Genomic DNA, 24,680 nt, shown 5'->3' with positions numbered 1-24,680 from the left:
CAAACTAGCATCTGCAGTGAATGAAGATGTGCCATCCTCTAAAGTCCCTTCCCTATCACATTCCTCCTTGCTGAATAAGCAGCACAGCAGAACTTTTCCACACAAATTCCATGGTTTGTAGTGAAATATGCTGCTATCCGGGCATTCGCTCTGCGTGTGTGACGGGCACGCAGCAGGACGAATGACTGCCCTACCAGGCTAGCCAGGCTCCTTGGCTCAGTTTCTGTGCGTAGGATCTGAGGCCTCAACTGACCAGAGTTCCCACTGCTGTGCTTTCATTGTCAAGGGGGCAGGGCTGACCTCATGCGAAGGCCCAAGAAGACTACCCAGGTACTATCCATACTTTTGTTCCATGAATGTCCTCCCACAATATACATGCAGAAAAAACCATAGCATTGGTGCTGTTTCTTTCTTCAAGAAAAACCTTTGAGCAGGATATCTCACAGCCTTTTCCCTTCATAGTGGGCTTCACCGACACAAGGAAGTATCAGTGCAGCAAACAGAATGAAGAATACTGAACAAGATGCTGGTCAGATGAGAACCTACCTTTGTACATACCCAGTAAGTCCTTCAAAGGTAACATATCTACACTGGTTGAAGAAGGAAATGAGGGGGGGTAGATGAGGAGGAGGAGGATGTTAGTCAAGGACAGAGAACTTCTTTCAGCCCAAGGGTCAAACTCCAGTTTGGAGAGGCTTTGGAGGAACATATGCCAGTGCTGGGTAGAGCCAAGGACAAAAGAGGAAGTATCAAAAATACACAAAAGGATAAAAAAGTACCAGTATATTGTAGCTGAAAGCTCTTATGCCAGTGACTAAATCTTAACAGAGGCATTTCAACATTTTAGAATGGAAGAAAAAACACATCGGAACTGGGAAACCAGCAAGCTAGTGGTGGTTGGGGAAAGAAGACATGGCGATCTGATGAACCCTAGAAGGCTGGGTTCACAAGATTCAACTCCAGGGCCTGAGGTCCTCCACTTGTGAGGTAAACAGAGAGCTTATTCCATTAGCAACAACCACACTGCCTGGGTTGTGTCTGGACAGGTTTAATCTGTTCTGCTGCAGCATCTAGAACAAATCTTAGGCATTTCATCATTGCATTTCTATGCTTACCAGGAACTAAAGCTCGTTGGGCAGTTTAGAAAATTTAATGCCACTCTGGCACAAGCAAATTCTCTCTGCTTTTTATCCTTCACTAATGGCTGGAAAATTGGGAGGCGAAAGCCATCACTATCAACTGACCTAAGTGATAGCGAGGTCAGTTCTTGATTGTCATGCTTGGATCTCACCATTTCTGAACATTTATTTCCCTGTTTTTGTTGTCATCTGTCAACAGTGGAAACTGCCATCATTTGATTTATCATTTGGCATCTGTTTTCCAGGTCAATATGCCACTCACTTCAGAGTACATACTGTAACAATAAATGCATTACCCAAAGAGCTGATGAAAAACAGACACCACCATTTCCACAAAAGGAGCTTACAATTCAACCATTGGAGTCCAATTGCAAATCCTTACAAGAAAACTGTTCAAAAGATAAAATGAATTGAGATTGAATGAATTGAGTTAATGAGGAAAATCATGGTTGAAAAAGAGAACAAGAGAGATCGATTACATTTTTTACAGTGGAGGAATTTCTTCTATCAAGAGATTAGGGCAAAATGAAATCTGAGCACAAAGTTTATGCAGCAGTGTCTCAAATATGTGAATATGTGAATATATGTTTTGTTACATATGCTTTTGGCAGCCATTTATGGACTGACTAAAAATATAAACTGTGTCACTTCATCTTTGAAAAGGAATTGCTAATCCTATTGCACTGCTTAAGTCAATTAAACAAATGATATATTGGTTTCAGATAATGCAAGATCCCCAGTCAGAAAGAATAAAAAGAAAACATGAAAATTATAGGATTTAAAATTACCTGTAATTGTCTTCTTTAAAGATGCAGCTTTGCCTGAAATTTTTAATGAAGCTGAATTTTACACATGAAATTGCATTTTGTTGTAATATAAAAATACAAGGTATCATTATGATTTTGTTTCAGAACACCTCTTTTTAGATGTTCAATCACAATGAAATCCTAGAAATGACCGTGAAGATGCTTACATCCCGTTGTGTTCAATGGAACTTACAGCCAGGTCACTGTATACAGTATTGTGGCCTTCAGATATGAACAGTGAAATCTGATGCTTATCGGGTGGGCGGGGAGGCTACAATTCCCAGTATTGTCGAAGTTATAGAACTTCTTTCTACCTACCCAAACATTCACAAGACTACACCTTAAGTAGATGTTAAAACCCATTTGATCAGGCTTCCATCTATCTAAGCCACCAGCAGGGAACATCTTTCAAGTCAAGAACCAAAATCATCTTTGGAGATGCTCTCAGGGAATGCCGCCATCCAGAGGGGTGGGAGGATAAATGAGGCTAAAATCACAAAACATGCCAGGTAGTTGCAGCGTAAAGCTCTTTCTGCCAGGAACCATTTGAGCTGTTAGAATGGTAGAAAAAGGTGCAGAGATGACAAACCACCAAATAATCAATGACTGGAGGGAGGGAGGCATGGCCATCAGGTGACCTCAGAAGAGCTGGATTCGGCCTGACGTTTTCTACCTTTGAAGTAAATAGTCACAAGCCCACAAAGCATGGTTTTCAGCATGTTTAGTAAGAAGTGTGTTCCATTCAGTGTCAGATAAGTGTAAATAGGGCTCTAGCCTTTGTTTTTAAAGTTATCAAGAATGTTGGGTTCTTTTTGCTCTAACCAAGTTATCTTCATCGAATGTGATCCATAGAACTGCCTGAAACAAACCCTTACACACGAGAGAAGCCCTAGAAATACTGTTAACATTCAGTATTATTGCTAGAGGTCTGAGCTAAAATTAATAAGAGACAAATCTCCCCAGTCCCCTCACAGGCTTAGTCTTCCTCGCAATGGTACATGCATTGTCCTTATGTGATATGCATGATGGACAGAAGCTTTATACAAGTTCATGTGTATTTATCCAGAAACCTTAAATAATATTAAAGGATACTTATTTGTTTGTCCATCAACTACAGAATATATAAAGATAAATGTGGGCAAGATAATGATTAAATGGAACACTAGTAACTGCACTGATAGCAGTTTAAGGTGTAGATGAGAAAACAGCTACTGAGTACTACCCAGTTCAGTGGCAGGTTCTTGCACATGGGGAAGAGATATGCAACCAAAACAACTGGTTTCTGCTGGGGACAGGAGTACCAAGGATGCTCAAGTTCACTGAGATTCTTCAAAGTTGCTTGGCTCATTTTACTCCCTTTCTTGTTTGTAGACTCTTTTTCTTTTCATTTGAATGAAAGAAGTACCCTATTGACCGAAGCATGGAAATGATTTTCTTCAAAATATGTGCTTTAAAAGGTGCATTTTTACATATGATTTTTTAAACACAATTGCAAGATCAGAAATTTGAAAAAATAGCAAATTAGATTCCATATTTGTAAAAGACACTAGCTTGGCTTGAACTGTTAGCTTTTACTTCATTAGAGGAAAAGAAGGAAGAAGTAGTAGTAAGAAAAGGCCGTGAGTAGGTGGGATGTGAATATGTACTTATTTTATTTCTATTCTGCCTAATAGCTGAAAGTTTCTGGTTGCCATTTCCTTCTCCAGCGGATGATGTTTTGTCAGAGCTCTCTGCTATGACCTGTCCGTGTTGGGTGGCCCTGCACAGCATAGCTCATAGCTTCATTGAGCTACACAAGCCCCTTCGCCACAACAAGGCAGTGATCCATGAAGGAGTCTGGGCAGGGTACAACAATTCATAACATACAGTAGAATGCAATATAAAATATAAATTACAGTAAAAACAACATAAAATTTTACTAGCAATTTAAAAAAATGAACTTTATATTATATAAACTGTGGTAGCCCCTTCCTCAGTCAAACTGTTGTACCTTTTCATACTTAGCTGAAGTCAGAAAATTGCTGATAGTACTCATCAGGTGTTTGGAATAAGGTCTGGATTTATCCCAACACACCTTCCTCCACCTGAACAACTGGTTGCTGCCACGGCCAATTATGGGACCTGGGGCATAAAATATCAAGGTGCTTATACTTTGCATCTAATTTGCAAGCATCAGCCAAAGATGCAAGTAACCAGAAACAGGAAAACAAACTGTATCTGTGGAAATAGAATGTGATGTTTTTTGTCTAAAGTGAGTTCAAAGATTATTTTTACACCATGTGTTTCATTTCACTGAATGAACCAAGGGTTACTATTGACATTTATAGATATTCTAGCCAGCACTGAAGAATCACACAAAGAATGGCATCTGTAATCCATTTTAAAGCCCAAAAACCCTATGGAAAATTTTTCTAATGTTTAAGTGTTTGGATAAATGTAGATTGAGATGGATTTTGCCTAGCCTACCATAATAGGGCTTAGAATCACTCTCTTCTGCTAATAAATACTATGTTGTTCTACATATGAATTCTGTTAAATGCATCCACTTAAACAGCATAATGAATACAGAGAGTGACCTTTACCACTCATACTAAGCTACCTGTGCCAAACACTTTTCATAGAATTTTACGCCACTGTGAAAGGTTATGCCTGAGCTTCCTGAGCTTCATTATCTTCGTAATGATCAGTCTCTCATCAGCTCCAAATTGGTACTCAAACTATAAAAAAGGAAGAAATGAAAATGGTGTTTTGGTCTTTCTGTTGAAATAAAACAGAACTTTTCAGCATTTGGGTTCAGAGGTGAGTGCACTGATGTTAGGGCTACGCAAAATCTTCAGAGGCTAATATTTTTGGTGCAAACATGTTTTTCACCAGTACATTTAGACAGCAGCAACATTTTGTTCATGGCTGGTACCTGTGCTCTAATTCAGGAAGTATATTGTAAACACACTAGCATCATTGCACTGACTTAGTCTGCATAACACAATAGCCCACTGTGGGATACTTTATGCATGAGGCTGATGTGCCATGCCTTCCATCTGTGGTATCCTTTTGGTACCCACAGATGCCCATTTTACTGGGCCATAAACATCAACAGAGTAGATGTCATTTGTGGATTAGATCAAATACATGAAAAAAGGATCTATGTCATGTTTTAGGGTTGAGTGTTTGCTACGCCTCAAACCATCTCTGATAGCTGGGCTTGCAGAACACAATAACTCATGGCAAGCTAGACCCCCTGCAGGTACATTAACCCAGAATCATTTATCATGTTGTGTGACCCATCCTCCAAAATGGCAGACACCACAAGCCCCTGGGCCCCTGGGATTTCCTAGCTTCTCACAAAGGCCCCTTGTGTGGGTTCACACAAGAAAAAAACAAAGGAAGAGAACTGAGTGGCTGATGCTCCCATTTCCAGTCACATGCTAACATTTAAAAAGAAAAAAAAAGAAAAAAGGAACTTGCTGCTAAGCTGGAGAGGCAGATAGTGTGGGCATTGTTAGGAGACAGAACTGAAAATGTCCTTAAATGTATCTCTGTCCCTGCCTGTCTGCTCTCTTCACACACAAATTGCCAGCCCAGGAAGGCCAGTTGGATAGGACCATTAGTAGGAGCCAGGTGGGGGACTCTTGCACTCTTTGTCCCTTACTGTCATCCTGGCACCTGCAGCTGGCATAGAAAAACAGGTTCAATTTGATTCCATTGAAGTGTTTTTCCATTTTCTGCTTATTTTGATAATGCAAATTGCCAGCTCAGGGTTGCCACCTGAATTGCGACCTTTGACAGTCCAAATGTTCCCCCAGCCCCCTTCATACTAGAGAGATCCTAGAATGAAGAACGTGCTAGACCTTGCCATACTATAGCAAGACTCCCAAATTTACATGCCTTTACATTCCTGGGTGGACTCAGCTTATATTAAAGAGGCACGTAGAGCTCATGGAAACATGACCAGTTCCTCTCCAGCTATTTTTTTGTCTGTTTGAATTTCAATTCCTGGGAACTTTCCGGAAATGTTTTTGATCTTTGAGATTTTCTGTATGCCTGATGGGTTGACAAAGAGTGAAGGCACAAGCCAGGTCTGGAGCCTGGGTGTGCATCCTTCTTTTTCCCAAATGGAAGCTGCTTTGGTAAGCTACTTTTACAATCATGATAAGGACATTTATTGATTTATCCTTTGTTTATCCTTTATTTTTATTCATATGATTGATTAATTGACATCAGTTGATCTATTGGATTTATAACTGGTTGTTTTCAAGCTTCTTTCTGCTTGGTTCTTTACTAGTGAACGGGAAACTGACTTGATTCTCTTGCCTGTTGTGATGGGTAGGTTTGCCCAGGAGATGGATTGTTCAACACACAGGTGAAGCTTTTGTTGACAATGCGATTAAAAGAGACCCTAAATAGAGTCCTGTATAAAATCCATAAACTTTTCTTCTCACATGTGTGGATGGGAGGCACACATGTATCCAAAGACAATTTTGAACATTTTTGCTTGGAATTCCTCAGATATGTTGCCCAAGGTGAAGCCTCCCAAAACCTGAAACCTAGTGACACGCACAAATTGATCCAGGTACAGCAGTTGCATCTGCCCCTCGCAAAAGTAAGGACAGGTAAAGACTAATTTTTTTGTGACTAAAATGACCATCATAAATTATATTTCAGTTATTCATATTCATATATTTACTAGCACTAATGGAAAACCTATCACATCAACAAATGCCATTGTATTATGCTAGAAGCAGCTTATCTTAAGGCAATATGATTTTCATTAGGGCCAGAATAATACTATTGTTTCTCCACCAACCATGGATTACTGTTGATCAAAACTAGGAAGTCAGCAACTCTTAATCAATGCAGTGGACTAGACCGGATTTTTGAGGTTCAACATCTATAGGAAGGTTACAAGTCATAGTATAGTAACGATTATAGCGAGGAGCTCAGATAAATCTAGTCTTAATTTTTCTAAGTTTCAAATGAAGAATAATCATTACAGCTATTTGTATTCCATCTAATAAACTCAAATAATTTTAAAGTATGGATTTTCCATTCCCCCCTCCGTTCTAGAGGACAAACAGATGACTTGCATAAACATCTGATGAGAAAAAACCCAGCTGGTGTCAATGACAATTTTTAGCATACAGAGTGCACCTGTCTGTCTAGGCAAGTAGCAAAATCCACAGAGAATAAAGGTGGAAGAAGAAAGAAAACAAAGTCATATAGTTAAATGGCTAAATACATCACAATTAGTATCTGACTGCTTAGGGTCTGTAGCCATGCAGTGATGTAAAGCCTCTCTTTCCACTCCTGACAGATTGCAGCATCAGACCTGAACAGGATGTCACCTTGTTGACTGTGTTTCCCTTCACTTTGTATTAGAATTGCAACAGGATGCGGAGTGACTGGTCTCTGCAGAACACAAGGCTAACAGCATCCTGAAATCCCTTTCTTTCAGACAGCAGAAAGTCTTAACCTCTGACTGAAGCAGTTTATGAGATTTATTGGCTGCAAAACTCACCTCATAACCGGAGTGGAAATAAAAGAAAGAAAGAGAATGAAAACAATTCAGGGTCAGGTGATGATACCAGTTTTCTAAACCAGTGGCTTGGTTCTCGGTTGGTTTGTCTGCCTTACTATTAGAGTTTCAGGTGTAGGGTTTGGGTTTTTAAACACACATATATAGGGACATGAAAGGCTGATTTATATTGGATTAGATGATGGCTTCATCCTGCTCACTACTGTCTACATGGACTGACAAAGTGACTTTGGGGGGTTTCCGATATGCATCCTTCCAGCTTTACCTGGAGGTGGCAGGCATTGAAGTTAGTATTGAATTGTATCTTTTGCATGCAAAGCATGCACCGTACTAGTGAACAGCATTTCCCCATGATATGAATGTGACACAAAATTCAGGACACTCAAGCAATCCATCTTTGTATCAAAACCTCCAGAAATACCAGCTTGGGAGGGAGGTGTCACATAGGCAAAAGTGTCTGTTGCAATATCAAAGGTCTACATGAAAGCAGAAATTTTCCATGAACTCTGTCAGGATCTGGGCTGCTCTAGAGTTTCACCTGAACCAGAATCCCACCCTAATATTTGCACGATCAGTTGCAGGCCTTATTGGAGCTCTCAGCCTTTTTCTGAGTGCAGCTAGGAGCCCTGGGGTAATTCTCCAAAAGAATGGGGCCCAAACATACTCACAAGGATTGTTCCTAGAGGTAAAAACTAGATTGGGTATAACATGTGCATGTTCAGAGATGCCTTCTGGGTGCTTGTGCTTCTGGAAAATGCTTTGGTCAATAAAGAAATTTTTGCAAGAAAGGTCTGTGGCATTGAATGTGCAAAGGGAGGAAACCTAGCTCACAACAGATATACTATGTGTAACTGGATGATTTTCCATTTCCTATGCCATTACTGTTGGTGCTTTGTCCAGCAAGCATGGAAATTTGGTCTAGTATGCTGGAGACAAAAGATGAATGTTTCTCATCTTGATGGGAAGGTTTTCCCCAGGGCATGAGCCTGATTCTCACATGCAGTTGTCTGTGAGAACATGAAAGCACAGTTTGATATCATAACAGCACTATTCTGGAACTCTATAGAGTCACTAAGCAATTATTGCAATGGGAATCAGGGCAAGACAGACATAGCTGGCTTTACCATAATAATCCATCCTCAGAGCCACTTGCTACATTCAGGGGCATGCCCAGGACCAAGTGGAAGACCCCAGGAACAATGGATTATATGCATAGGTGCCCTTCCTCCATCAGATAAAGATTTTCACATCAGCAAAAAGTAGCTGCACTGGCTGGCTCAGGTAATGCAGTATTTCTTTTATCCCACCTTTCTCTTTTGCTGAGTAATATCCAATTAGGTACCCTTCAGGAAAAGCCATTGCACTAACCAACACTATTGGTGTTGAGCTAAAAGCAGCTTGTGCTAAGGCAATGTGATGTCTATGAGTGCGAATACCACACAGGATGTTGCCCTCTCTCTCACACACAGACACAAACCAAGTAACCAATAATAAACTATAAAAAAAACTTTTTTTTTGGCTGCGAATGCTTCCCACACCACAAACCACTTAGAACCCTCCAAGTCTGCCTTTAAACTATTTATTTTCATCTCATAATGCCAGTGTTTTAAGCAGATCAAAGTAGCTCCCTGCTAAAAGGATAATAATAGTTCATTTTTCACCCAGCAAGAAATTGATTTTCATAAACACATATTCTTGTTGCCACATGCCTGCATCTCTCACAGTAGAGGCTCTCTGTATTGACCTCAAAATACATTAGACATGCTGCTCCTTTGGCTTTAGTGACTGTGAAAGCAGAGAATTCCTCAGCACAGCAAGCAAGGCAGAGGAGCTCTTACCCTCCCTTTGCCATGAGCCACAGCACACAGTTGCCTTGACTTCTGTGGCTTGTGTGAGCCAAACATGTAGTTAAGCAGCAAGCCCACAGACAGGCCCCAAGGACTCTGCACTGTACTACAGCCAGAACGTGGGGCTGCTGACACTGTTCCCACATGGAGAAAAGGGCTGGGAACCGATTTCTAGAGCCTGCTGGTCACAGAACCAGCACAGTAGTCTGTGCAGCTATCAGAGGAATCTTAGAATGTCTGAGAACCTCTCTCTTTGACGGGTCCTGCTGCTGAGGAAGAAGGGCAATGTGGGGAGAGACACGGACAGGGAGGGAAAATGTGCATATGCAACAGGAACAGTTCTGTGAGGACTGTAAAACATTAGTGTGTGTGGTAGGGGCAGGGGCGAGGACAGAAGAGGCTCTTTTGGGGCAGACTCAAACCAGTGTGGGGTAGTGGTTAAGAGCATGGGACTGGGACTCAGAGGATCTGGGTTCTAGTCCCCGCTCAGCCCTGGAGCCAACTGGGTGACTTTGGGCCAGTCACAGACTCTCAGCCCAACCTACCTCACAGGGTTGTTGTTGTGGGGATAAGATGGAGGAGGAGAATGATGCAAGCTGCCTTGAGCCCTTTGTAGGAAAAAGGCAGGATATAAACCAATAAATGAATAAATAAATAAAAAACTTTAAGACTATTGGGGAATAGCCTAATATGCTGCTAAATCTGGGTAGGCCATTGTTTTGACTGACATACGATCATGCTGTGGATCCATTCCGTGTGTGTCACTCCCTAAGTGACTCAACACCTTTCCTGTTTTACCTACCCTGTGAATAACGTTAGTTATTCCTTAACTGTGTGTCAGAATGATTGCTGGAACCCACCAAGGTTGGTACAGAGTTGAGTAGATTTTGGAATACAGAATATGTTTTACAATAAATGGGTGCCCATCACATGTTATGGAACTCAAGCACCAGCGTTTCTGAACATTACCCATGCTGGTGGGCTGAAGGGAGCTGACATACAAGATCGGAGAGGCTGTTTGAGGCCGGGTCTGCAGGCCCACAATGCTGCCGCTGTGTGCCAAAGAGTTCCACAAGCACAGGGAACATTAGAAAGACAGGTCACTTCACAAAGAGAGGCAGACGCTTGTGAAAACTGTTTTAGCATTTGCAGCTACTTTTCTCCATCTTGCAATTTTCTACTAATTTAAGCCACAGGCCTTCTTTTGTCTGATTAGTCATTTAGATTTTTATTGAAGCTGTTTATTATCCCCAAGTAATCTTTGTTCTTAATTTTATTTCTTGCTAGGTAGCACAATATCAAAAAAGCAAATTAGCAAACGACTGCAAGGGAATTGCAACAAAGGAAAATGCTTATTAGAAGGGTCCTTGATAGATACAATTTTAATTTTAAAAAATAAAGATAATCTTATATAATCAGCTTATGGATGTTGCTATTATCTGATTCACTCTAAGGAAACAACAAGATGAATAAACTATTTTTCCCAAAACAATGTAAAAGCATGTAATGAATTACTGCTATATTTCATGCTTGCCTTATGGTATAATTTTTGTTTAATCTTAAGCAAAGCAAAATTGGGCAAACAGTGGCATGATTTGTACCGTATTACCAATGTAGCAATGATATTAGTTATTCCGTAAAAAAGCTCTAGTTTCCGAACGAGTGGGTGGGGACTAGTGAGTTCAGACATCATGGTATAGTATAGTTTATCACAACAGGAACCAGTTTAAGGCTTGTGTGACCCTAGCCCACCCTCACTTTCATTCCCCAGCTCAGCTGCAAGAAGGAGATTAGAAAGTTTCATTTCGTATTCAGTGAACAATTTAGCATTGTATTTCAATCTTAAGCTATAGCTAACCTAAACTGTGGTTTGTTTGAAGCAGGCTTTTTTGTAAATAGGTTATAATAAAATCAACTATAGCTTGTCTGGAGAAGATGACACAAACAGCTGCAAGTATTCAAATGGAAAAGGAAGTTTCCAATTTCTTCCCAACCACACCTGAGATGGGAAGAAGAAGGAGTAAGCAAACCCAAAGATCACCGCAGCTCATTGCTGTCATCAGCCTTGATTTATCATGACACTGTGCAGCTGAAACTGATCGAGATGAAGCACAAGTGATTAACATATGTAATCTCTCTTTCCATTGGACTTTCTAAGCTCTCAACAATAATAATGTTTCAACTCTAATTTTATTCCAAATGAACAACAGGAAAGATTCTGCCAAAAGCATTCAAATTCATCTTCCATTTCGAATGGCCATTTTCCATCAAGAATTGCAGCTCGTGAATACATTCTCTATGGCTTGGTTGAAGCTTTGTATAGTGATGAGTATATTCATTTACCCAGCGGTGCAGCAATGGGCATGCCATAGTAGCAGATAAGAGCACAAAAGGCAGGATAAACATTGGCATGAACTTTGCATAATATAATTCAGCAGTACTGAAATCTAAATAAATAAATGGCCAATGTGCTTTCAAATTTTAAATAGAAATGTATTCACTTTCGGTCCCAAGCTGTTACAGTCGACTGTCTTAATGTTTACTGGATAATGTTTACTGGATAAATGTAACAACAGCATTTTAGGCAAAAGGCCAGTTGGGACTCTTGCTGTTCAACAAGTGGTCCATTTAACACATGCAAGAGAAAGCTGTGCAGGCAAGCTGAACAAACCACCACTAGCTGGGATGGACCATTCCTACGATCAACAGATTTATGAGAAAGATAAGAACTAGCCAAAATCACCACCGCTCCTTACTGGCACTGGCCCATTCCACCATAAAGGGATGAGAAAGGCTTGCTGATAACTAGTCACTTATTCTGAAGCTTGCTCAGGATGTTCTTTCTTTCACCTTCTCCTTTACTTTGGATGTAGAGCAGGTTGCCTTAGGAGAAGCAGTGTAATGATGGAGCCTCTGAAGCTGAGCACAAGAGAAACTAGGGATGGACAGCAGGTGACTGACTGTAGCATCTAGTCATCATGTTATGTTTTGTCCAGTCTTTCAAGCCAAGGACAGGACTGAACACACCCTGTTTCTTTCATGTCAAGCACTGAAACAACAATGAAGGAAGCATGGCAAACATCTGAAGAAGGCTGAAAAATCGAGGCCTGGGTCCAGGGCTCCATAGCAAGCTTGGCAAGTGAACTCTAGTTGCCCTGTTTACATTAATTAAACAACAGAGCCTTAGTCATCATTTCCTTGGCTAAGGTTGCATACCTTCCCTGCAAGAGAGGTTCCTTCAATGTTATAGGTGGGCAAGAGGACTGACATGCAGATCCTTGAATGTCCTCCTTGTCAGGTTGCTAATATCATCTTGGCACCCTCAGTAGGGAGGAGACATACAAAAGGGAGGCACTTTGCTTGGTCAGTTTCTCCCTAGTAGTTCAGTATGCTTTATTCAGGGGTCTCAAACTCACGGCCCTTGGGCCAAATGCCGGGATGGGCGGGACACAGGGGAGGGGCTCTGCGGCCTTCAAAGCGCCAGCGGCACACAGGCCGGCCACGGGTTGAGCGGCCCACCACCACCACTTGATGCGGCCCAGCCTCACCCAGACTCTACTTCCAGTGGCCCCCAGGTAAGCTGAGTTTGAGACCCCTGGCTTTATTGATTTTAGCACCTGCACAAACAATTAGTGTCTGTGATGGCTTATTGATCAGCATAATCCTATCTCCTACTTATGTTGTAATGCAGACAATATACTAACATGTAAGCCAACAATTTTCTTTGTGCTGTTGTTCAACCTGTTCTGAGGTGACCCTGTTGACTCATCCATTCCTGTTGACCGGGGTTTCCTTGCAGGCTATCCATGCAAAGCATTGCAAGTGATTACCTGCTAAACGTTTTGGTAACATAGCTGATGTCAGAACAATAGACTGTCTCCCCATAAGTAAACCATGGAACAGGGTTGTCATTTCTTGAGGATCACAAAGAACCTCTTGCCCTTGACTGGGTCTTCAGACAACATCAGGCAGGAGTTCATAACTGAATCCAATGCATCTCTATGGCATTAGAAGCACTGCTAGCGAGGCAAGCCTGGGGACAAACAGATCCTATTTGTGCAAACTATATCCATACTGGTTACAGTGCTCTATCTTTAAACTTCCTAGATCCCTGTACCAATAGCCTTGGGGAAGAAGAAAAGTGTAGTCCCTAAGTATGAGTGGCAGACTATAGCAAAGGAACCAGTGTAGACAGAATGACCATCCGCATTTCCCCTGTATTACAGGGGAGACGTCATTGCTCAGCAGACAGACAGTACTCTCCTGCTGTGGTCTGTACGACAGCAACTTAAGACAGGCTTGCTAGTGGCGGCAGTTGTTTAAAAATGATATTCTTTAATTTTATTTATGCACTTTGTCTTTTTCGACATAAACTGTTCTGGAGACTGTGCTGTATATCAATACATATACCTTCCAAATATATAAATAAATTGGAAGAGGGGGTTAGAGAGAAAATGGTGTCAGAAATTTCATGGGCTGGAAGGGAGCACTTCAGAGCTAGAGGAAATAGCCCTTCTCCTAAATATAATTTGATAAAAAAATATAACTTGGTATCATCATCATCATCTTTTATTTTCATTTCTACACTGCCCATAGCCAAAGCTCTCTGGTGATATACAACAAAGTATCAAAAAAAAAAATAAAGTAAAAATTAAAAAATAATTTAAAAGAACATAAAAGAAAATTAAAATACAATTTTAGAAGACCTAATACAGCTTAACATGACTGACTGTTCATCTTAGTTATAGAGCCATTTATTGGAATTACACCATTCTAAAAGTTATCACATGTTGTTAAAACAAAATCTTACCTTTTGAACAGGGAAGTCTAGAAATATCATTAAAATATTTTCCAGCTCACAGCAGTAAGAGTAAGAGTTTTTGAGGAATAAGATGGGCATTCAAACCATCCGCCACAGAAGTTATTATCATTTATTAGATACTATTTTATTACATATATATATGTATATGACATAATACAAATTACAGTATGTTACATTACATAATGTAGTAACAGAAGTTATTGGGCACTGTCATGGACCAGTGACACCTTGTTCCGTCTGTAGAAACTCAAGTAAAATTACGTGCTCTACTGCTTTTTGCCTTTCCCATGAAAAGCTATTTTTCATATGAATACTTAGAAATCGCCAGAGCCAGATGGATTTCCTACTGAGGAGTATAAAACGTTCTCCAGCTTCTTATCTTTATATTTTGGATTCACACTCCCTTTTCCACCTTATATCATTGTGATTCTGAAGCTTGGTAGTAATCATATTTACCATGCTATCAAGCAACCTATTTTTAAAACTACGATAGTTATTTAAATATTAACTGTAATGTTGTCTGATAGAATGTTACAATTTATTACTACTTTGATTAGTTGTTGATATAATAGAATTAAACTTGGTTAGAACAGAACAATTATTTCTTTGCATGCTGAAAGCCTTTGACAACATTCACTGGAAATTTATTTTTGGTACTCTGAGTAAACATTCCTGATGAAGTTTTGAAATGCAATGCTTTTGTATATTCAATCCTTTAGAGCTAGAGTTATGATGTTTTCTTGTTTCCTTGGTACTGGACCAGAGAGGGAGGTGCCTGGCAGGAGTGTTCACTTTTTCTGTTGCTATTGAATTTACGTTTGGAACCACAGCTATTTAGAGAGAATATTCATGACTTTGGGCTTTTGATAGTTTCAAATTTAAAATTATTCCTTATGTGACAGATTTCTTATTGTTCATGTTGCAATTCCAGGCACAGATGCAATAGTGACAGTTTGATGATGTTGGTGCTTTGTCTGACTATTCAATTAACTGGTCAAAGTCTGAATTATTGCCAGTTGGAGACAATACATTGCATAGTATATTAGCTTACTAGCTATTTTGACTGTGCCCAAATTTCATTACTTATTTGAGAACACTTATCTCCAGGTAGGAAGGTAGGTAGAAGAAGTAATCAAACTAATTTAAAGTGACAAGCCTGTGGGGCAAGGTTAATACACTTAAGATTAATATTATACCTCAGATGGTCTATGTGGAATTCCACCATCTATACAGGCATACATTTAAAAGAAAAAGTTTTCTGTTTTGTAATATCCCTCCCTGTCATGAACATCTTTCAAAAGTCCACATTTATCCATAAAAATGTGGATATGACTTCCCAGAACTTTCTATCATCTGGCTTATTTGGTGAATTTTTCTAAATTAATCTTTTCTACTTAGCTCCCATTTTCCATCTTGGCCAATTTGGAATCCCCTTAACTGAATCCTTTTTCCTAATGAATAGCATTAGAATGTCAGGGGGCGAAATTAACACAAGTTTAACACCAAGTGATGGTCTAGAAATAGGTAAGACAGCTCTGTTTCTTCACAGGGAACTATCAAATATACAGCACAGAAGCAAGACTGGGTGCTTGGACTGCACTGCATTACAGCATTTTCTCCTAATACAGAACCAGGGCATTCAATAAGTACCTGGTAGGTATAAAAGCAATGAGGCAACTTAACACGGCAACTCCATGCTGCCTGTGATAGTTTCTAGACACATAGGTTCTGTCAAGAAAAAACAGGGTAACCCTAAGCAAAAACAAAATACAAGAAAAAACAGGGTGACACTAAAACCCTGTCGAAACAAAACAAAACAGGATAGCCTTAAGCAAAAACAAAACACAATTAAACAACGAGTTTAATTGTATAAACTTGAGTATTACGGCCTGGGCATCCGATGCATTCAATCCGTGCATTGCTCAGGTATGACTTAGCTGGGCTGAGCTGCTTCCCAGCTTGCCTCCAAATCAGTAGTTCAGGCACGCACACAGCCCAAGATAGGCCCAAAGGGGTGTTTAGCGTCACGTTGCTACAATGCCACAAAAGTGGCTTTTGGCTGCTTCTGATAGGCTAATAAGCCATTTAGGGGCAAAGATCCTTCTGTTTCATAGGAAATTATTACTAATCCAGCAGTGAGCAGTTAACATAGAATTGGCTATAAATTGAAATAAATATGCTAAGCTTTTATAGGCATGGCTGCTTTTCATCTTCTCCCTGAGGTAGCATATATATTTTCAAGGATGAAAACACAACACAACAAAACAAGAGAATCCTCTTAAAGGCTCATCTTGCCCAATACAATAACATCAATCTCACTTAAATAATTTAGCTAATGTGTAAATTCCTATCCTCTAGTGAGCATTCTCTTAATTTAGGTTAATCAGGCCCAACTCACTGGATATCTGTAGGTAGAAGAAGCATCATTCACTCTCTCACAATCAATTGCTTCAGCTCTATTTCATGAGGGCATATCATTCTTCTGTAAAACCATCCGCCAGAGAAACTGATACAACTTTTTTAAGGAAAGGCACCATCCTCAATGCAACAACAGAATGATAATACATAGCCTCGAAATAGCCCTTTATTACAGTTCTGCCTTTGTATACTCAGCTGTATGACTGCTTAATGCAGCTCAAATAGAATTCATAGCTGAATTTGACCCTGTGAAGCGAAAGTACTTTGGAGGGATACAGCGAAATAGGAAAGCATTACAAATTAAACCACATGATTGCCAATGGCATCTGGAATCAGAAAGCTGAATAATGTCCCAGTGCTATTCTTCCTTGAGATAGAAATCAGAAGATACACATGAAGTTCAGGTTAGCTAGGCAGACACATTTGGCAGTTGGGCAAATATTGATGAAAGCTTTTGTGGATTCTCCTGGAATAGCCATAGAAAGGTAGCTTTTATGCTTAGCTTCTAAAAGAATATATGATCCTGAAGTAGATTTGTTGACTGTTTTTATCTGTTAATTTTGAATAGACGTTTTTATGGTATTGTTAGCCATTGTAAGCATTTTCTGACTGAGTGGCAAGGCAGAAATATTCTTAGTATATACATGAATAATTCTTTCTCTGAAACTTCTACAAATCCACAGAAATACTGATTACACTTTATTTTATCTTCTTGTGGACTAAAAGGTTAAAGCCAATTTTCTGATTTACAGACTGCACGTAAGGGTAAGGCAGGATCAGAGGGCATCTTGCAGCCTGTGTACTTTGTGTGCCCAGGAACTTGGAAGAGTCTCCCTAGATGTTCAAGGGTTTTTAAAGCATGACTTACCAATTCCATCTCAAAGCATCCCTTACTTTAATAACAGTTTCAAAGTAACTCTTCCTAGATACAATGTTAAGTCCCTGGTCCCAGCTTTCTAATCCAAGTCTTACAGATACAAACAGGAAAGCAATATGAAAATAGGGAAAAATATGAGTCCAGAATATCTGATCAATCTGTTTCACAAAGAGAAGTCAAGGATCAGTTTCAAGAAAATTGAAAATGTAGCAACTTCAAACATCCCTCCACTACTTTCTATTCCCTACTTACCTAAACATGGATAAATAAGCAATATTGGGCCTAGAAGAGGTTCCTGTTCAGTGGATTATGTCACTGGGGACAATTCCATCTCCCTCAAGCATATGCATGCACACACAACTTTGTGTTCTTTACTCAGAAGTATCCTGTTCATGAAGTTAACTGGGTTGTCCACAAACCACACAACATTTACATACAGTATAGCATCATTAAGAAACTGGTAAAACAATAAGAAATTTATTTATTTATTTATTTAGAATTTCTGCATGCCGTCCCATTGCTTATAGCCTCGGGACGGCTCACATAAATAAATAAACATAATACAAATGCAATTAAGACCCAGAAACACCCTGGCTGCACAATTAAAACCTATAGATATTATTAAGTGTTGTTAAAATATTGTTTAAATAAAAAGGTCTTAGCCTGGCACCGAAGAAAAACCCTAATTAAGGGGCCTAGCTAAAAAGGTCTGTATATATAGGATAGTCTTCACTTGGTGGCAGAAGGATGATAAAGACAGTGCCAGCTGAATGTTTCTGGTGAGACTTTTCCAAACTTGGCTACTACCACCAAAAAGGACCTCTGCGCTGTGGTTATTTGCCTCATCTCACCTGATGGAGGAACTTGGAATACAGTGGCTGAAGAGACCTTAAGGTCTGCATAAGTACTTTTATTAAAGGACCAGTGAATGTATCATTTATTTCTTCAGTACAGAAGGGCATGGGGAAATAAACTATCCAGATTAATTTCTACCAAGACAACTCTCATAGCAAGTGAGCTTAGCTCAATCACTTTTCAGTGGAGACTTTGCATTTTTGGCTGACAGTCACCAAGTCCAGAGCAATCAAGTGATAAAAACATGCATGTGTGGAATGTGGATCAGCTTTCACTTTCTCTAAGAAAAGGATGATGAGATTCAGACCCTGTGGGCCAAATAGAGCAGATAATTGTCATGCAAAAGAACCAAGTAAAGCATCCATACCTGTCCACCACTATGGGATACTACAGTCAGCAAACAGTTTGGAATGCTGCTACATTTCCAACAGTGTACAGTTCAGTTAATTTATTCAGCAAGTCTAGACATATTTTGCAGTGCTGAATAGAGGGTAGAGAGTGCTTTCTGCACAAGCAGTAATCATATCACTACACAGTGCAAACTGTTTTCATACTGTGTAAAGCAGGCAGAAAAAAAAGGTTGGTAGTCATAAAAGCCAGAAGGAACATGTCCAATGAAATCCAAGAATAACATCCATATAACACTATGTACAAAAAAAGAGTAGTTTCAATCAGACCCTTACTTGTGGTGCCCAGCTAGGGAGCCTTACTAATAGCAGAAAAAACGATGAAAAGTGAAAAAAGTCTGCCAAAATCATCCGACATTTGGAGCATGAATTAGAACTCATGCTCAGCAGCACAAAATGGAATAAGTGCTTTGAGTGCATACAAGTCAGAGAAATGTTGACTAGCCCATCTGGCTGTTTTCATAAAGTTTGACTTTTCCACAGCAAAATGTGATAATCCATGGAGCCGGGTGGCCAAGCGGGAGTGGAATGCACAGTAATAAACACACAGACACATACATATAGGATGGTGCTACACAGGTGTGGGGGTCGCTGGGAAATAGAGAAGATAATGCTTTTTTATGCCACAGCAATCTTGCCTGGGATCACCAATCATAGCACCCAAGAATGGGCAGGGCACATCCTGGGCACTGTGGAAGGATGCGCAGTCACCTCCAAGGACTGAGGGCTGTACAACCCTGGAAGAAAGGGAGTGTGGCACAATTCTGAAAGGGGGGGGGTGCACATTCAAGTATCAAGCTGGTATTAAGCTTGTAACACTGAAAGCACTTACGCGGAAGGAGGGAGCCCGCTTTCCTTCCAAAAGAACTTCAGCAGTGTGCACAAGGTGAATATCCAGTACATATTGCCCTTAGTCCTGTTCAGCCATGAATCTTGCTCAATGTCTTGGGCAGTCATGAGTACCCTCATAGGACTGATGTGGGAATAAGATGTAAACAGCACCATGCACACAGCCTTGAGCTCATTTAGGGAAAGGCAGGAAATAAGTAATTATTAAACATATCACTACAAAAAATATTTGGTCTTCCATACACTAGGCTGGGCCCATGTCCTTTTAGAGGCTATATGGGGAAAGCAAATGTATGAGAAGACTGGGACTGTTCTAAAAGTTTACAAGTGAAAAGAAAGGAAGGTAAGTTTTATTTTAGATTTGGTTATCATTCAAGCAGCACTCCCAGTGAAATCAATAGGACATAGAAATATTTTAACTTACATTTTACTTATTTAGTATTTGTTTTGCTTTGTTCTCTGTTAACATTGTAACTAATGCATTCCCTCTTTTTATGCTAGGCTCTGTTTGTGGAAAGTGATATCAACAAAATCTATATAGTTTTACAAAGCTCAAGTTGGTCTGAAATCAGTTATCTTTCTAATAAGGACTTGAAAGAGGTGCATTGGCTGAGGTTTCCATTAATTTGATAACAACTATCATTGGGTTTTTAGTGCCATTTAGGGATATAAAAGCAGGACCTAATCAAATAAGTCAATTTTATAGTTAGGCTTTTATGAATTCTCTTGTATCTTAGTACTTTCCTGTGAAAGTATTTCCTGTTAAAACCACTGAAGACCTCAATAGTTAATATGAAGACTCCTTAGTCTATGGAAGACCTAGGAGTGTTTGTAGTAATATGTTGAGGAGCTGGACATGTGAGGCATGATGGATATAAACTCTTCTAAAAGTAACAAGGTGGCCCAGAGAGAAAGTTGGTGCTCTGCCTCCCTGGAAAAGTGAAGGGACAATCTGAGCAAGCAATGGAGTGGGAAAGGGGAAAAAAGAGCACTAAGGGGGCAAGAAAGGGAAATTATTCTCCCTTTATTTTTCCTCCAGGCTGTCTATTGGTAGGTTATTAAGGTTTCTAATTGGGAATAAGGAAGCACTAGATCAAAATTCCTTTCTTTACTGTTCCTTCCTAGTCTTTACAATCATGAGCTGCTGCAGTAGAAAAGAACAGTACGGAGCTACATTCTCTGAAGAGCTCTGAAAAGCCGTCTCCCGCTCACATGCTAGCGAATAGAAGGAGAAATGGAAACTAAGACTGTGTACCCACACCTTTCCCCCTTGTGCCACCTCTTTCTCTCACATGCACCTACTCACTCACTCACTCTATTGCAGAAAGCCAAGACTTTTCCCTGGAAATAATCATGAAAGCAACCTGCTGCTGGAGCAACCTAACTCAAGGGGAAATCGTAGAAAAACTTCAAATATTGAATATAGTGGAATTTCCTTCTGTAAATATGCATGGGATCGATCATGCAGAATGCAATCCCACATATTTTTACTCAGGCATCTCATTAATTTAAATGATATTTCTTTGAATGATCCCAGGAAAGTGGATGCAGTATTGCAGCCTTCATGTGTTTATTTTGCAAGGGAGGAAGGGTGGGGTGGGAGGTAGTGCCCATGTCTGTCTAAAGTAGGCCCAAGATCTAAAATGACCCAACCAGACCACCGAGAAGACCAGTGCTACAGAGGTTTAAAATAGGGCTGAAAACCTTGATACCATCATCAGCAGGGAGAAGCAGAAGAACAGGGTAGAGCTGGACCATATATTTCACTTAGTAATTGATAATTAGCCTCACTTGTTTCCTCCCTGCAACATTTCAAACCATGTTACTTGAAGGCACTCCTGTGTTTCCGACAGGATATTACATTGGCAGGTTTTAAGTTACGGCACTGCTCAATAAGCTGATTAAAAGCTGAGAATTGCGCCCTTCTGTGATACAATTCTATGAACTCACAATGCTGACCTCCTCCAAAATGATGACGCTTTTGGATGCATTTCAAGCCATACGGAGGAAAACATCACGTCCCCCCACTTCGTTGTAAACTCCATATAAAAATGTACACTTATTCATTATTAACAAAAGATAAACTGAACACATTCTAGATCCAAAATGCCGCAAAGTAAATAGCACATTACTCAGCATAATGTCTTCATTTACATATCATCAAACTCTTGTAACATAAATCAGAAGTGACAAGCAGCAGCATATTCCTTGACTACGTTTTTTAAAAAGCTGTTATAAGCAGGAAGAAATGGGCAACCAAAAGAGTTGTGTAAATATTTTAAGTGTGAAATTTACAGGAATACAGAAGGACAGATTCTGTAATTCATATAAGATAGAATTAATTATTTAAAAGAAGTTTGCTTTCCACCCATTGGCTTCCAACCCAGCATTACAGAATGGGGAGAATCGATTTTAATGGACATAATGACCAAATTCAATGCCACATCCCCAATCCAACAAATCATGATTTATTAATTGGAGATGTGGCACATATTTCTATATACCCCTTTCCTCTTATATATTGGATTGATATAAACCTTTCTGATTTATTAAATCAGAGTTTGACTCAACTGGGAAACTATAGTTTGACTATCCTCCTAAGCCAGTAATTGCAAACAAAATACTAAAAACAATTTCCCAGTTCAGATTTCGCAGCAGTCTATGATTTAGCAAACCAGGAAAACTTTTTTTTAAAATCCAAGCTTGTGAAGATAACCCTAACAGTAGAGATCATTTGTTGGCAAGGTTTCCAAGCTTGAGAGATCCGCTCAGATGAAAACGTGAATTCTTGACAGGAAACCACAAAACTATTAAAAGATTCTCCTTCAGTTGACTGGCTGGGGCATGCTCAGAGGTATGACCTTTTTCTTCTGTCTAAAACACATAGGATTGCACCTTAAGGCTCTCTTGGAGACTAAGTCTGTTATCAGGGGCTATTATATGCTGCCAGTATCGGGGCCAGTATACCTGCATATTCCAGTTGCCGGGAACATGATAATCCTTGTTCTGCTTATGGTCTTCCGGGACACTGAAGAGAATACTGGACTAGACAGGCCCTTGGTCAGATACAGCATGGCTTGTTTTTCACTCTAAGCTAAGCTCCAGCCTTGGCTCTTTCACTATGGAGCCTAACTCAAAGTTGTGTGAATGTCAGTTTGCACAGAATGGAAAGGCATGCCTGAAGAAGTGACTGGTAGCCAGCACTATCTAGGATCATGGATTGCTTAAGACCAAGGGTCAGAGCATGACAGAGTCATAAACTTTTGAGAAATGCTTATCGAATTCCAAGACTGGAATCTCTGCATCATGGCGTTCTGTATAACAGAGAGTTATTATAATAGCTCTTTAAATATTTACACACAATAGCATTAAATGAGATACAGTTTGTTCCACATACCCTTGTAGTTCTTGCACTGAGCATGCACCACACGATTTCCCTGTCCACATATTCCGTTATAAGGTAAACAGATTCCTTCTGAAATAACCCATTCATAACACACTGGATATTCACATGGAATTGCTTCTATCAAGTGTGGGCAATTGTCAGAAGTACCCATGGGTTCTGCTACAATATGTCGATGTCTCATTTTGAAACCTAAAGAGGGAAACAAAGAAAATGATGACATTCTACCTAAGAAGGAAAGAAAGAAGATACATAAGACTATTGCATAGCTTATTCATCCTAAGGACAGAAAGAAAAACCACAGGCATGAAAAAAAATCTCTAACATTTTCAACTTCAGTTACTCATTTCGTCAGCATTTTACATTGTCCTATATTCTTACAATCAAAGTTCTGGGTGCGTGCACATGTGTGCATGTATTTTCTAGATCTGCCAAATTATATCACATGTACTAAACAATGCTAAACCATGTTTCGGAATTCCATTAAAGCAACTTGACTAATGCACAGCTTCCTATGTAAAAGATCACATAATAATCAAAAGCTATGTTTATTAATTATGAATGATACACAATATAGCTTTATTGATATAGCTATACACAATATAGCTAGACACAATATAGCTATAGACAATATAGCTTTATATTATATTTATTAATAATATAAGAATGCATTGAATATATTTTGAAATCATTCTCATACATTCGTATTAGAATGGAATTCATAGGAGAAATGCATGACTTTCTTGACAGGTTGTCTTTTCACATCACTAAAATGTGAATCCCCCACTTCTATCCTCCACTTCACCACGTGACTGATGCTTTTTTAGTCACAAATAATCCAGCTAAATATAAACCAAATTTTCACAAGGGAACTACACTTTTTTAAAGGATTTGAACTTTTACATTGTATATGTTGCCACTTCAGAATATATCTAGAAACCCTCATATCTTTCTCCAAACATTCAGAAAATAGTTTTGAACGTACCTTTTCTTCCTTGAATTTCTCGGCAGTTCTCATGAATGCAAGGGCCCCATGCTGACCAGGAAGAAACCAGGCACTCAGGAGGACATGGAATACTGCACAGTTGAGAAGGTGAAGGAGAAGGCGCAAGACACAGCTTCTTTTCAACAGGTCTAGCCACTTGAGAAAGAAGAGGATGCACACAAAGAAGGAAAACAAACATATTATACTTGAACACGTACACATAGAAAGTACTGGCTAAATATGACAATGAAAGGGTGACTGAAAAGGACCTCAGAATTACTCACAAAAATATGCTTTCTATACAGTATAATAATTGACACAGCAACTAAACAGCAGTGCAATCATGCAGGTCCCCTCAGGACCCCTGAGAGTTGCAACCAACTGCAATAAGAATTAATATCACTAATAAAAGAACTGGCACAAAAGGAATAAATGTATGTTATTTTCTTCAAATGCCTTGGCTTCCCTGTCACTGTTCATTGTCACTGATGAAAGTGGGAGCCAAAATGTTTGACCGAAATTAAAATACTTATGTTCCTTCTTGTTTTGCCAGTGGCTTTGTTTGATACATAAATGCACACACAGACACGTCGGTCTGTGATTTTTCCTGGTAAAACTTAAGAATTCAGTTTCATTGCCTCAATTCCTACACAGCTTCATTCAGGCTTTACATATGTTAGCACAAGTAGGATCTGTAATGTTTGATTCTGTACGGCTGTATGCTCAAAATGCCCTCATG

The 24,680-nt window shown here is 39.6% G+C and overlaps 1 protein-coding gene across 1 annotated transcript in view; it reads right to left on the bottom strand.

Moving 5' to 3' along the window:
• The window catches only part of THSD7B (thrombospondin type 1 domain containing 7B), a 393,302-nt gene that overhangs the window by 235,945 nt on the left and 132,677 nt on the right, over positions 1 to 24,680 (bottom strand). The window contains exons 5-6 of the mRNA XM_044438217.1: positions 23,942 to 24,097; positions 22,951 to 23,148 (exon numbers count right to left, since the gene is read on the bottom strand). Coding sequence (XP_044294152.1) covers positions 22,951 to 23,148; positions 23,942 to 24,097 — 354 coding nt within the window. The remainder of the gene's footprint in view (positions 1 to 22,950; positions 23,149 to 23,941; positions 24,098 to 24,680) is intronic.

Source organism: Varanus komodoensis, unplaced genomic scaffold, assembly GCF_004798865.1.
Source record: "Varanus komodoensis strain SLA01 unplaced genomic scaffold, ASM479886v1 scaffold32, whole genome shotgun sequence".
Taxonomy (NCBI): domain Eukaryota; kingdom Metazoa; phylum Chordata; class Lepidosauria; order Squamata; family Varanidae; genus Varanus; species Varanus komodoensis.
Note: the sequence above shows the minus strand (reverse complement) of the source record. Positions and strands in the feature narration are given on the sequence as shown.